The 15,543-nt window shown below is 46.4% G+C and overlaps 1 protein-coding gene across 3 annotated transcripts in view; it reads right to left on the minus strand.

The window, feature by feature from the left end:
- The window catches only part of UHRF2 (ubiquitin like with PHD and ring finger domains 2), a 91,214-nt gene extending 88,789 nt beyond the window's left edge, over positions 1-2,425 (minus strand). For all 3 annotated transcript variants that reach the window (XM_074931562.1, XM_074931561.1, XM_074931560.1), the window contains exon 1: positions 1,857-2,425. In XM_074931562.1, coding sequence (XP_074787663.1) covers positions 1,857-2,009 — 153 coding nt within the window. In that variant the 5' untranslated portion in view covers positions 2,010-2,425. The remainder of the gene's footprint in view (positions 1-1,856) is intronic.
- Between the last annotated feature and the right edge of the window lie 13,118 nt (positions 2,426-15,543).

A 15,543-nucleotide genomic window follows, 5' to 3' on the forward strand; every position in this document is an offset into this window, starting at 1 on the left:
ACCACCATGGGATTGGAGAAGCAATCCATAACCATCATGGATACTTCAGAATTAATTATAGTAATTGCAAGAAAACGGACATAAATGGTGAGTGAAGCTATAAAAGAGAACTCCTTAACTCTTCACTGAACACGATCCCAACTGTATCCTAAACTGGATAAACTAAGCACTAAGCTCACAAATGCTGCTCACGTAGGCAATTTCTGCTATAGTATTTCCCTATTCTGCTTTCTTAAGCAAGAAATCTGCTCACTAAAGTGCTGAAGCTGATTGGTCTGGCCACTGATAGACTACGTAGAAAAGCACAACTCATTACAGGCTGATCTCCCCTGTTGCTGGTGTAAGCCTTGCGCCTCACATCAAGCTCTCCACTGAAAGAAGAGGCGTGCTGGCACAGCACAAAGCTAAACAGGTCACACACAACTTCAAGACTGATGTTCCTTGATTTGGTCCCTTCAGAGAAACATGAGATGGTAATTGACTTGGCAGACGCATCCTCACAAACTCTCACTGTCACCAATCTGTAGAACACGAAAGTCTCCTAGTTTGCTAATGGGTTCACAATCTAGGCTTAGCATCTAGCCACTAATACTTACCTCCTAGTCATAGTTACATTTCTATTTGTTACTTTTTTCCCCTTTCTTGGAAAGATACACACTTCATCTCTTTTGAGGCAGAAATGTTAGCGCCTTGCGTTACTCCGTGTAGGTGAACACTGCAACACTCATCTGTTGTAAGGTGAATCTGAAGTGCCACGCTCGCCGAAATACACCACACATCCGACACCCTCGCAGTCAGGTAACAGTTCTGCCTGGCTTAACCACTCGAGCACTGAGTACACCTCATAGTTCGTGCCACGCAGCCTGAAAGGTTACCCCCTCCAGCAACAAAGGCACAGCCTGAGGAAACCTATTCGGATCGAGACCTACCCGGCACCGGAGGGGAAGCACCCGCTCACAGAAAGCGTAACGCCGGGCTCCGCTCCGGATGAAGCGCCCCCCGGGGCTGCCCGCAGCCCCCGCCGCCGTGACACGCCGCTCCCCGCGCCGGGGGAACAGCGCGCACGAGCCCTGCCCGCGCAAACTAACCCCGCGCCGCCGCCGCGCCCACGCGGGAGCCCGCCGGGCCGAGCGCCGCCGGGGCGGGTGGGACGGGTTCGCAGCCGGCGGCCCCCAGAACCGTTACTCCGCGGCGCGTCGCCGGACGCCGGGGGAGGGGCGCGCCGTACCGGCCCCGCAGCGGGTCCTGACGGGACATCGCACTTCGCGCCGCCCCCCCCCCCCCCGCCAGCCCCCCCCGCCACGTGCGGGCCGCGGGGCGGCGTTCCGCCGCGGACACGGCCCGCCGTACCGCCGCGCCACAGGCTCTGCCCCTGTCCGGCCGGGGCGGCGGCCGCCGCGGCTCGGCGGGCGATGCGCGGTCCGGGCGCTCCGCCGGCGGGGCCTGCGGGGGAGGGCGAGAGCGGAGGGGCTCCCTCCCCCTGGCAGCCCTCCGGCCGCCCTGTCACTTCGCTGCGATAAAGGCAGGGGCTGGGGGAGGAGCCTCCCGCGGTTCAGGTGGGAAAATAAACACACAAAGGGGCCTCTCCGGCACCCGCTCGCCGTCGGGGAAGAGGGGGGACAGGAGGGAGCCGGCTCCCAGCGCCTGACGCCTTGGCTCCCTCGGGCCCCCCGCCTCCCTCTAGGCCCGACGGGACGGGAGTAAACAAAAGCCGGAGGCAGGGGACGACACATGGGTGGGGATGAGGACCTCCGCGCAGGGCCACACAAAGAGCCGAGCTCGAGAGGGGACGCGCGGGGCGGGCGACGGGAAAGCCCCCGCCCGCCACCACCCAGGTCGGGGCGTTTCCGCCTCACCTGCTTGCCCCGGTAGAAGAGGCGCTGGCGGTCGGGGCTTACGCGAAAGGTCTCCTGGATCTTCTCCCGCAGGCACTCGATCTTAGTGAGGCGGCTCAGGTCGTCGATGGTCTGCGTCTCGGTGCCGTCTATGGTTCGGACTTGGATCCACATGGTGCGCGCCCTCCCAGTGGCTCCGCCAGCCGCGGGGAGGGGGGGGGAGATCTGGGGCAGGGGGTGGGAAAGCGGTCCGCTCCCCGGGTGCGCGTCTGCGGCGTACGAGGAAGAAGGGGAGGGGGCCGGGCGCTTCCCCCGCTCTTTGTTCGGCTCAGCGGGGCAGGATTTTCAAATCCCGCGGAACAGGCGCGAGCCCTCCCCGCCCGGCGGGCCGCCGTCCTCGCTCGGAGGGGCGCGGAGAGGGAAGGAGACCCGAGCCGATCCCCCGCCGCTTCCCGATCGCCCGCGCCGCGGGCCTCCCCGCGGCAGCACAAGGCGAGGCGGAGTCTGGCGGGAGCCACCGCGGCCAGGTCTAACGGGCGCCGCCGGGAGCCATCTCCCGACCCCGAGGAGTGTTTACCAGGCGCCGCCGCTCTCACATGGAGGTCACGGCGCCAACGCCGATCTCGCGAGAGCCGCCGGCCTCGGCCGTATGAGACAACAACACCGGGGCGGGGGCGCGGGCGGGCGCGGGCGGGCGGCACCACGCCCCCTCCCGCTGCGCTCGGCCCGGCCGCCCGCGCGCCGCAGTCGGGCGGCGCACGGCCCCGCCCCCGGGACCGGCCCCGCCCCCCGCGGCGTCCTCGGCCGGCGGGTGGCGCGAGGCCGGCGGGGAGGGCTTGGCGCGCGCGGGTCAGCGGCCGTTGCCGTTTCCATGGCGGCCGGGCGGGACCGTGTCCCCGGCCCCCGCGCGGGGCGGGCTCCCGGGCCTCGCGGCCCGCAGGGCCTGCGGCCTAGCCCGGCCCGCCGGCTGGCAGCCGTCGGAACGGCCGAGCATCCCTAGGCGGCCGGGAGAGCCGTGTCCGCCAGTGAAGCCCAGACGCTGGCACTTCCGAAGACAAAACATCTCGGCCCAGCCAGATTTAGCTCTAACCAAAAAATACCGGTTAAGTCTGGCTGCGCCTGTTGTATTAGATAGACGAAAACATGGGGCGAGACAAGGGAAGGCAAGCCTCGCTTGTACTTCAAATCCAATGTGGGTGTGTCTTTCTATATTTTTCTAGATTGGGTAATTCTGCAAATTGACATCAGAACAACGTGGGTTTACCACGTTGTTGTGGGCTAGCCCTGGTATGCAGCTGAGCCCCTGTGTGAGCTGGCACAGGCAGGATGCAGGAACAACCACAAATTCACGGATGAAATGCAAAGAGTAAATTTATTCTCGTTACCTCACGACCCGAGGGATCTCTGCAGCAACACTCGGGCAGAGGCACACAAGCGGGGATGCAGGCACAGCAGAGCTCGGGCCTTGCTACTCAGGAAAAGGAGGAGCAAGAACAGATCTTGGGCCGACTGCTTTTGGCTGTATATATCCGGGGTTTTCACAGGCGTACTTTTCCACTGCCACTGCACTTTGATCTTTCCCACATCCAGGAAGGAATCTCAAGGATGTTCAATAAGGTGCCTCTGAGTCTCTCACAGGCCTGTGTTATCTAAGCGCAGACATTCTACCCATCAAGCACACAGACCTAAACAATTAGTGTGATACATGTTTTTTTATCGGCGCCCCAGCTGCAAGTCACTTGAGCGTCTTTGCAGTCCTCCTTGCCGATCTTCCATTGTATTCCCACAATCCCACACAGCCACTTGGTCACTTCCTCACAGCAGGATGGAGAAGAGAATCAGAAGGGCAAAGTGAGAAGCTGTGGGTCAAGATAAAGACGGTTTAACAGGTAAATCGAAAGCTGTGTGCTCAAGCAAAGGAAAATAAGGAATTGATTCAGTACTTTGCATCATCTGGCAGATGGTTAGCCATTTCCAGGAAACGAGAGCTTCATCACATATAAACGTTACTTCGGAAAACAAGCACCGTAACTCCTAATGTCCCACCCTTCCTTCTTCTTCCCACAGCTTGTTTTGCTGAGCATGACATTGTATGGCCTGGGATATCAGTAGGATCACCTGTCCCAGCTGGGTCCCTTTCCAGCTTCTTGCACACCCCCAACCTAGTTGCTGGCAAGGCGGTGTGAAAAACTGAAACATTCCTGATCCTGTGTAAGCACTGTTCAGCAATAGCTAAAACATCCCTGTGTTCAACATCATATTGTTCACAAATCCAAAACACCGAACCAGCGACTTCGAAGAAAATTCACTCCATCCCATCCAAAAACAGTACACATAGATAGTGGTAAAATACTATAAAAATGTATCTGATACAAGGCTCACTAGAAAACCAGGAGATGCAATAATGGATGCCTTTGGGAGGGATTCTGAGCAGCTTTGTTGTCTAACCTTTGCTGTCTTTGGCAGTGTTTTGCTGATTAAGGATACCAATTAAACTCAGACACCAGAGTGAAAAGAGTAGGCGTATTTTACTCGTGATAACCAAGTAATGTAACAGTGTAATACAGAAACATGCAGTAAGAAAAAGCAGAATAGTGCACTTAAAGCAACAAACAGGAGAATACAGGGTAATGTATCAAATCATTACTACACGAGAGAGAGAATGGAGATTAAGAAAAATACATCACCACTTGCATATATTACCATCACCCAGCCCCGCAGTGGCTGGGCAGCCCCGGTCACAGCGAGGCTTTGCAGAGCCTGTCCCGGCAAGGGGGAAATCCTACGCGGTGCCTCCACCCGTAGGTGAGGCTGCCAAAGTCGCTGCAAACCGGCCCAGCACTGTAGACCAGAGATCGACAGGCCAGAAGAGCTGGCACCTTTGTTTTGAGCGGAAAATTTCTCGTTTTATTCTTCTGTTGGATTCCACCCAAAGCCTGGCCAGGGTTCAGGGGGGGAAACCAAGGGAGTTTCTAACAAGGCCAGATCCTTGGGTTCTCAGCCTTGAACAAGGCTAAACAAGGGAAGGTGGAGACATTCTCTCCTCACTAATGATTATATTTTGTCTAAACTGCATCTTTCACTAGCGAGTTTACATACTTTGTTCATGATTACACACTAAGTTAGCAGCTTCGGCTTGGAGCCTGTTCAGGCTTCAGTATTTCAATGCTTTAGCACTTTTTACATCAGCATAAGTGGGTTCTTACAACTTAGTACAATACCTACTAGCACAATGGCTTTAAGTTATAAAATATACAGGATTCATCTATAGGTCAACTCTGGCTTGGACTGGTTGTCCAAGCCTTAGCACTTCAGGTAACTGGATTAAAATACATGTTTACAAGATCCAGGTAACACCTATGTATTTTTGTGGCTTTTTTGTACTGGGTGTTGTAAATATCACTGACAGGGGATAAACTGATCACAGGGATCAGGGGAAAAAACAGATCACAATCTATGGTTATTAGAACACTGCTTATTAATTAGGCTGTTATTCATTGCAGATAACTGTTTGCACTGTATATGCAGTTACTGCCTCACGCAGTGCACACATGCGTGGTCGCCCGGCTGGAGCAGCAGCAGAAGGGCCAACCCCAGCAGTTCACTCAGGGACAGGGGCTCATACCCACACTCCAGAGGCTTCTAGGCAGCTGTACACGGTCACATATGGGGTCTTCCATTTCAGCAGGTGTGCTTATATATACTGCCCTGTAGCCTTTGCCCACCTATAGCAGCTGCTGCCTTTTTGGATGTGTTGTGGGTTACACCACCTGCCGTGGGTGCCAGTGGGTGCTGGAGGCCTTGGACAGGTTCATCAGCTCCTCAGACTCCTGAGCTTACCAGTTTTTGATCCAAAATCACTATGAATTGTTGGGAGGCCTTCAGATGTTGTCTCCTGGCATGTATTTTTCCTTTCTTCATCCTGCTGTTGTCTGATAACTGTTTCTTCATCCATACAGAGGCATCTGTAGAGGCCACTTGCACAGTTTTTATGACACAGCATGTTAGCAAAGATTACTGTATTTTACTTTCAGGTCTGAGAACTCCCACTGTAGTTTTGAGGAACTTAAGTCTTGATTTTGGGGTATTGAGCATGTACAAAGGCAGCTGAACAATTAAAAGTTTGTGAATTATTTTGCAAATCTGTTCCTTTCCTCCTCCTCCTTGCTAATCTATCTCTGCTCTTGTGATGCCACACAACCTTCTTCACTGCTGCTGTCACAGCATGTCACCGAATTGCCATTTACACAAATTCCGAATTTGGTTTTCAGTTTGTTGGTGGTAACGCAGGCTCAGACTACAGAAAGGATGTAGTGCACACCACCTTTTGTGATCTTTTGGCCTCCCAGCCTTCTTGGGTTCACTGAAACATTCAATGACTATTTAACACAGAAGAATACAGTAAGAATGTGGTTTAATATCCTATCTGAAAAAAAAGCATAAATCAAACCATCATCTTCAGCTTTATCTTAGTTACACTCCAGCTCTACGTTAAAGAAATAGAGTCTCATAATCCAAATACAGCCCTTCTGTTGAAGCAAGTAGTAAAACATGTCTGTCTTTTGCAATGGGGAAAAAAGATCTGAAAGAATTCTGAAATGGAGTATGTTTTACCACAGTAGGGAGAATAGCATCAGTTTGTGCTAGGGAGACTTTATGGAAAGAGCAGGATGGAGTTCCTAGAACAGAAGACATTTTTTGATTTGGAGAAAGAAAATGAAAGAGGAGCAGTTTGTTACAACACTATACCTGGAAATATATCGTCTAGCTGGCATTGTAAAGAAAAGCAGATCAGGTTGCTGGCATGGGAGTTACCAATGAGAAAGAGCACTTTGCTATGGAGGGATTACACATGGCCTGTTTCATAATGCACAGTATGGACTAGAGACTAGAATATCAAGAAAAAAAAAAGTGTCTAAAAATTCTCGACTAGGAGTCTGAAAGAGGATGTGAAGAGGGGCAGTTATTGAGGAGGTTAGAGGAAAAGCACTAGCATCCTCTTCGGGATATTGTTATGCTGGTGGCTGGTGAGGAAATTAAAGGAGAAACTGACTGAGCAGCATAGTATGCGTGATGGACTGGGGTAACAGTAACAGTAACTGGGGTAACAGTAACAGTAGCAGAAAAATTACTGGAATGGTCAGGACAGAGAAGAAAGGTGTCAATAATATGAAAGTAAAACATGGGAGTAGTGAGGAAAGTGCAAAGATCTAATTGGAGATAAAACCTGAAATTAGTGGAAAAAACCCATAAATGTGCATAGAAAAAGAAAAATTGAAATGAGATTTTAGGAGATCAGACAATGCTAGTTGTCTTAGAGGAAAACTAGAACAAGAATGAGAAATTAAAATTTGAAGTGAAAATTGAGAATGACATAATTGTAAGCATGAGTTTGTTTTGAATTTAAGAGATTTTCTTTTTATGATGAGACATGCAAAAGCAAACAGTGATGCAAACTGGGGGTTTTGTGAGATAAAATAGTCAAAGATTTTAAATTATGGGGTGAAATATGGGAGCTATTAGAATGGGGCCTTTGCACGTTTTCATAATTTTCCAAGGGTAGGATGCTTTAGCATATAAAGATAATTACTTGATTGAGATTATGTTTGTTCAGGTGTTTGAGATTCTGTCTGGATTCTTAAAACTTCTGGAGTTTGTCTTACTTATTTTATGTTTGTCAATAAGAGACCTCTTGATTGAATGGCCTTAATGTGGATGAAGTAATTGGAATAGACAGAAGGAGCCAGAGATGAACTTGACAAAGAGCCAAATGTGTAGGACATGAGGAGGAGGTAGAAGAACGGAAGCATAATACACAGCAAAGGAAGCAGAAAGAAGCCTGCAGAAGAGGGAAACGTGTGCCACTGGGTTTTGAGGAATAGCTGTGCAAGTGGAGCAGCAAGCCAGGAAGGAAAAGACAGGAAATGATTCTACAGGCTTATTTTTCTAGTGAGCCTTTTAATGACTTGTAGGCAATGTAATAACCTCTGTGGATGTTTCATTACTGTTTTGCTCAGATGTGCTGATGTGCCTTCCAGAGACGAGGAAGAGAAGAAGCAAATTGAAATTGTCCATCAACTCAACTTAGAAATGTGTCGCTTGACTCCCATGAAGTCAGTGTGACTATTTTAGTGTAAACATATTGAGAGAGAAAACCAGGCTGTCTGTCTTAATTAACCTTATTTAAACTTGATGAAGAGAGCAAAAGCAAATGCACATCATGCAGCAAGCATGCATAAGAATGGTATCCTATATGTAGAGCTGACTGTACTTTCCATCATGTAAGAAGAGCTATGAAAGACAGAAAAGTTGTGACAGTAAGAGTTCATAACATACATACATTTATTTTATTATGATAGAAACAGAACTGCTAAAACCTCTGCCTTATTAAAGATTATATATGTAGCAACGATTCTTCTGCCAGAAGTGTTCAGGTGTTAGAAAGTATGAGTTCTATGGCAGCTGGCATGAGACTTATCCTAAGCAGGGTAAGCGTTCAGGGCAACAGAGCTGTGAGTGTTTTGCCCTGACTAAGAAAGGTTTTGAAACACTTTATGAAACAGGCCACCTGTAATCAGTCCACAGTCTATTTCTATTTGCAGTGAGAAAAGTCCCTGTCCTGAGGACCATACAGCCTGGAGCAGATGCTGCCTGTTTCTTTAATACATTGTACCTGTACATGGAGTGATGTACTTAGGGCTCAGTGAAGTAAAGTATCCTTAAATTATACTTTATATAATGTGTATTTATATAAATGTATACAGTATCTAGTGTGGAAAAAGGTAAAAATAAGTATTGCATCATTCTAATAATCCCCAACCAGAGCTAAGTCTAAAGTCCACAGTTTCCTCTTGTAATTCTGCTGATTCTAGAAAAGTTGCTTTAAGAATTAATTTATCTCAGTATATGCTTTTGTCTTTTAAAAGCTAGCTAATTCAGGTTAATAACGTTGTCATCCTTAATTATTTCAGATGTCAGTAATTTTTACAGTGAAAAGTAATACTTATTGAGATAACAGCCTTTTCTCCATATATGATTTGAGATTTTTTTTCTTAGTTTGAATTTTTCATTTCAATTTAGATATCAATATGGTATACTACAACATGTAAGAGCAGTTGATTTTTTGATGGAAATGCAATTATTTTATCCACAATTGTAGTATTAAAATTGGGTTTCAAATCTTACATTACTGAAATGAGTAATGAGACATGTTTTCTTTCAAGTTTTCAATTATAAATTCTGTGGTATTATGTCCAGATCAAACTGTATTGCATTCCCTAAATATAGTATTTATAGTTCTATAGTTTATAGTTATAGTATAGAGAAATATTCTATGTGTATGATAAAACCAGTCTTCTATAGCAGGGCAGATAAATGTTAAATTATTTAATAACTGCTTGAGAAATTTAAATGTCAAGTAATGTTACTAATTGTGAGAGACGAGAAACCAGGCGAGTGAGAAACTAAGACAAACAACCTGGGAAAGCAAAAGTTGAGGCTGGTTGAAGAAATGCCTCAAACACTCGCAAGACAAAACTATGAGTCCCAGGGTGCATTCTGTGGAGGTCGAAGCTGATAACGCTGCCCCATGCAGCTGGGGGAGAGAGCCCTGTGGAGACAGGATGGCTCTGCCCTGGGGCACCTGGGCAAATTTCAAGGGCCATGTGTCCGGTGAATGAACTTTGCTTCATTATCCACGAAATGCATATTAAAGTTAACACTTCTCAATATGTTAACGAGGGCTGACAAGATCATGCTAATTACATCATGCCATGGAACACCTTACTCCTCTCCGTACATGGGATACGTAGCTATGTGGATCAACCTAGGGGACGGACCCAAGGAAAGTGGGTATACATCAAAGGGGGGAAGAAAGGGCTCTCTCTATCTCTCTCTGCCTCTCTCCCTGCCCCCCCTCTGCCCCCTGGCCCCCCTGGAGAGAGCAGTGGAGCGGAGAAGACTGATGCAAGCGAAACAGATGGCTGCCTCCTGAAACCCTCGCTGGCGGGATCAGCGCAGGAACCCAGACCGGTGATCTGTATTTCCCCATTCCCTCTATCTCCCTCTTTTCCTTTTTCCGTTAAGAAATGCAAGGCATATTATATTGGTTGCCACAACTTGCTATATACTTGGCCAATTATCGTGTGTTCAATTAGTACATTGTAGGTAGTTAATAAATGCTTGAACTCGGAGACTTGTTGTCTGCTCCAACTGGGGATTTGCGAATCTGAGTCACTTGTCCCCCTCGTCTGAGCGGGACGTGACACTAATACTTAGTCAACTGTGAGTTTTTAGGTATTAAAGATGAACTCACAACTCATTGTGAAGGCATAGAAGTTAGAAAATCAAGAGTAGACCCAGTCAAAAATACATTTTATTAGGTAAAAAGATATAGACATATCTAGTTTATGTCCTGTTGTCCGTTCTTTCTCTGACTCCGAAGTGACAGCCTCTGCAAATTTGGGCCTCTATTATTTTTGAGAGGATATGAAAGGATGATATATGGGGCCATTTAATGCTTTCCATATTACCATTATCTTTCATGTACATGGTATGTCTCTGTAAAAGATAAGAGTTCTGTAAACACAGTCTTATCCTAGAGTCATATCCAGTCCTCAAAACTTGGCTTAATTAGGAGGAAAAGCACCAAAGCCTTGGGTTTTCTTAAAAGTCTGTGTGTTTTCTCTCCATGGTTTTAGATTTGTGAGACGCTTTTCTCACACTTCTTAATGATATTTTCTTACATTTTTCTCAATGTAACAGAGTACTTTCCAAAGTTATAAAATTTTCAAAGGTAAAATTAAAAACCTTTTCTGAAGCTATAGCTATACCACTTCATTGTGGTAGGCCTAGAGTTAGGATAAATAGGTTGCTGTGTTTCCAAATAATATCGCTCACGTGTTGGTGAGAATTAAAGCTATTTGAATTTGTAGCTGGTGATCTTATGAGCTAGCTCATGCTAGCAACATAAATAAGTATGATAGCAATTAATTGAATCCTGATGTGAATAAAACTTGAACTTTACTGTAAGCTACTGTTAAACTGCAGGATTTATAAAACCCAGTAATTTTCCTTATAATCCCATCTTTCTATTTCCATCTGAACCTGTATGATTCACATAATTGATTTTTATTGCTCTACTACATTTTTTGCTTCAGGTGAGCATCCTGTGTTACCAGCTGGGTGCATGTCACTGTTGTTGACATTGCACAAGTACAAGAGACACTGTTCTTATACCGTAACTGAATCAGGGGGATTAGCAACTGGAAGCAGCTCATACAAAATTCATAAAAGTATAATGAATCAAGTCTTCCATTTGTTTTACTTGAACTTTTCCAGGGAATCATAAATTAGGCACTTGTGATAGAAATCTTCTGTTAATTGCAAAATAAAATCTATATTGCATCTGAACCAAGCTTTCTAGAAAATATCATTTAAAATCAGTAGAGTATTTTTAAAGCTGTGTTGACTTAGATTTTGACAAAATTCCTCCTTGAAAACCAGCAGAGCATTTGTATTGAATTTCAGAAGAGGCAAATCTATAGTTCATCTCCTTTCATTTCACTAAGACTGGATTAATGAAGTATCAGAACTTTACAGCTAGGTTTATTATGTATGGGACATGCAGAATGGCAGGGGTTTCAGCTTCAGTTTCCCAACTGTTTTAAAAGATCACTCCAGATCTTTAGACTCAAGAACTGCATCCTGCAAAATAGAATGGAACTGATCATTCTAAAATCAATTATGATCTCCTTCATGTTTCTGAAATCTCTAGGTACGCCATTTGACTCACGTATAATCAATTAAAAGAACTCATCTCACTTTCAACACTGTGACGAACTGTATTTTTGTTAGTGAGGTGGCTGAGATGTAGAAAAAATATTTCTGATTTGAGACTATGTGAAAAATAATGACAATGAGAATTTTTATTGCAAAATAATAAACCTACAAAAATGGGTTAATAGCAGAAACATCAGGGTAAATGTAATTATATGGGTGTTGTGATATCCAATCGTAATGTTATTTTTTAAGTAAAGTTTAACAATTTACTTGGTATAAGCTATTGTAAATTTCTTGCATAATTGCTATTTTATCGATGTATCAGGGGACTCCTGCATTATTCTGCACTCCTGGTAATGCAGAGAAAAGTGTACTTGAACAGTTTTTCATAAACAAATCAGAAAATAATCTTTAAGTGGTTATTTTAACCAAAAAAGATGTATGGAAGCCTTGTCTCTCACACCCCTCAGGAAAAGTTTGCAGAGTTTGGGAAGGAATATTTTTACCCCATAAATCTACAGCTGTTTTTCCATACTTGCAAAAGGACTCAAATAGAGACCCCATTTGTACAAACCTCATATGAAATCTTATCTAAAATACTGTTTAACATCATCAGGACAGCGTAGTTTAACTAGGAATAGGTACAGAAAACTGCTTCTGGGATAGTCTACAGAATAAAGAACCTGTCTGGGAAGACTAGAAGGGTTGACTTGTTCAAGGCTAAAGAAAACAGGTGAAAAAAAAGAGAAAATAACAACTGTATGAGTTCAGGTACAGTGTTCCACAAGCACAAATTAAAGCTTCAGAAAAATTTGAATCACTTTTAGGCTAGCAAATAAAAGTTGGTTTCTAATGAGCAGAAGTTGAGGGGTAAAGGGAGGTTTTTATTTTTAGATTATCGTCCAACAGTAAGATTCTGTATGTTTTTTTAATGGCTGTACCTTTCCAAGACATGTAAGATAATTTTTTATGGAAGGTAGATGCATGACTGATGGCTTTGCTACATCAAACTGGATCAGCTAACTCTAGATCAATCCAGAAAATTAAGATGGACCCAGAATCCCATAATTTCACAGAATCACAGAATTGTCTATGTTGGAAAAGAAGATCATCCAGTCCAACCATCAACCCAACACTTAACAGTTCCCAGCTACACCAGATCCCTCAGCACTATGTTGACCCAACTCTGAAACACCTCCAGGGATGGGGACTCCACCACTGCCCTGGGCAGCCTATTCCAACGCTCAACAAGCCCTTCTGGAAAGAAATGCTTCCTAATATCCAGTCTGAACCTTCCCTGGTGCAACTTGAGGCCATTCCCTCTTGTCCTATTGCTTGTTACTTGGTTCAAGAGGCTCATCCCCAGCTCTCTGCACCCTCCTTTCAGGGAGCTGTAGAGGGCGATGAGGTCTCCCCTCAGCCTCCTCTTCTCCAGACTAAACCCCCCCAGTTCCCTCAGCCGCTCCTCGTACGACCTGTGCTCCAGAACCTGCACCAGCTCCGTTGCCCTTCTCTGGACACACTCGAGTCATTCAATGTCCTTTTTGGAGTGAGGGGCCCAAAACTGAACACAGGAATCGAGGTGCGGCCTCACCAGTGCCGAGGACAGGGGTCAGATCCCTTCCCTGTCCCTGCTGGCCACGCTATTGCTGACACAAGCCAGGATGCCATTGGCCTTCTTGGCCCCCTGGGCACACTGCTGGCTCCTGTTCAGCCGGCTGTCAGTCAACATCCCCAGGTCCCTCTCTGACTGGCAGCTCTCCAGCCACTCCTCCCCAAGCCTGTAGCGCTGCTGGGGGTTGTTGTGGCCCAAGGGCAGCCCCTGGCGTTTGCCCTTATTGACACTCCCCCAGTTGGCCTCAGCCCATGGCTCCAGCCTGTCCAGGTCTCTCTGCAGAGCCTCCCTGCCCTCGAGCAGATCAACACTCCCACCCAACTTGGGGTCATCTGCAAACTGACTGAGGGTGCACTCGATCCCCTCGTCTAGATCATCAATAAAGATGTTAAACAGGAGTGGCCCCAACACCGAGCCCTGGGGGACACCACTCGTGACCGGCCGCCAGCTGGATTTAACTCCTTTCACCACAACTCTTTGGGCCCGGCCATCCAGACAGTTTTTTACCCCGTGAAGCGTGTGCCCATCCAAGCCTCGAGCAGCCAGTTTCACCAGGAGAATGCTGTGGGAAATGGTGTCAAAGGCCTTACTGAAGTCAAGGTAGACAACATCCACAGCCTTTCCCTCACCCAATAAGCAGGTCGCCCTGTTGTAGAAGGAGATCAGGTTTGTCAAGCAGGACCTGCCTTTCACAAACCCATGCTGACGGGGCCTGAGCATCTGGCTGTCCCTCATGTGTTGTGTGATGGTACTCAGGATGAGCTGCTCCAGCAGCTTCCTGGGCACCGAATTGAAGCTGACAGGCCTGTAATTTCCCAGATCATCCTTCTGACCCTTCTTATATATGGGCGTCACACTGGCCAATTTGCAATCTGTCGGGACTTCCCCGGTCAGCCAGGACTGCTGGTAAATGATGGAAAGTGGCTTGGCGAGCACCCCAGCCAGCTCCTTCAGCACCCTCGGGTGTATCCCAGCCATTCCCATAGTCTGGTGTGTGTCTGTGTGATGCAGCAGGTCACTGACTGTCTCCTCCTGGATTGTGGGGGGGTCATTCTCCCAGTCTCTGTCTTCTGGCTGAGGAGGCTGGATTCCCTTAGTACAACTAGTCTTGTTATTAAAGACTGAGACGAAGAAGTCATTAAGCACCTCAGCTTTTTCCTCATCACTCGCTGCCGTGTTTCCTCCTGTGTCTAGCAGGGGATGGAGGCTCTCCCTGGTCTTTCTTTTGCTGCTCACATAGTTTATAGAAACATTTCTTGTTCTTGATTGCTGAAGCAGATTAATTTCCAGCTGGGCTTTAGACCTTCTGATTTCCACCCTGCACAGCCTCACAGCATCTTTGTAATTACTGTGATTGGCTAGCCCCTTCTTCCAATTTCTGTGCAGCGTCACATTTCTCACTAGAAAGTCATTATTTCCACTGATTTCTGTTTCATTTACAGTTTGAATTTGAAGTGCCATCTTCAGGTAGGTTGGAGCCTTACTACCTAAGTTACCACCATTTCTCTATGAAGTAATCACTGCAGGATGGAAGCTGTCCCACGATCTCACCATAATCCTATCTTGTCGATTTACAGAGTTTCAAATTCCAGTTCTTCTCCAAACTTCACGTGGTGACACCATATTTAACTCAAATCGAAATCCTTGTGAATCCAGGTATGACTGTAGGTCAAATGGGTCTGGTCAACCAAAACAACAATATTAATCCTAACTCATATAACAGGTCTCAATAAGGCAACACTAACCCTAGCTCATCAGTCCAAAACCTTCTTCCTAGATTAATATAACTATAATCCTAGTACATCAAACACTGTAAGTGAAACACTAGCAATAGCACATGTCAGGAAACCACTTCCAGGTCTAAACCTAGGCCTATCAACTCGAGACAATAATTTATAAATCTGTAAGAAGACAATATTAGTATGGATTACATCTGTCTAATTCTAGGTCTTTCACTAGATGAACAAAGCACGCTAATCCTCCCTGAAACCCTAGACCAGCAGAGTCAGCTTCCAGCCTGATCTAGCCTTTCACCCATAGCAGAACCAGCCTTTACTGTTGAACATCACCCTTTGCCACTCTCTTTCCAATCTGAAATGCTAACCTCATTTTACTGCCTTTAATTGCTTCTTATGTATCTGTTAACGTAACCCTGAAGGTTCAGCCTTTGTAATTATGTTAGTGCATATCCTCACCTCTGAAAATCAGTGCTGTTCTGAAAAAAAAAGCTGGACCTGCTTGGCCTCATCCAAAAACAAAGATAATGTTGGTAGCTCTCAAACAATGTTTTCAACGTTTTACCAGTTTACATGG

The sequence above is a fragment of the Athene noctua genome, chromosome Z (assembly GCF_965140245.1).
Source record: "Athene noctua chromosome Z, bAthNoc1.hap1.1, whole genome shotgun sequence".
In the NCBI taxonomy this organism is placed as follows: Eukaryota; Metazoa; Chordata; class Aves; order Strigiformes; family Strigidae; genus Athene; species Athene noctua.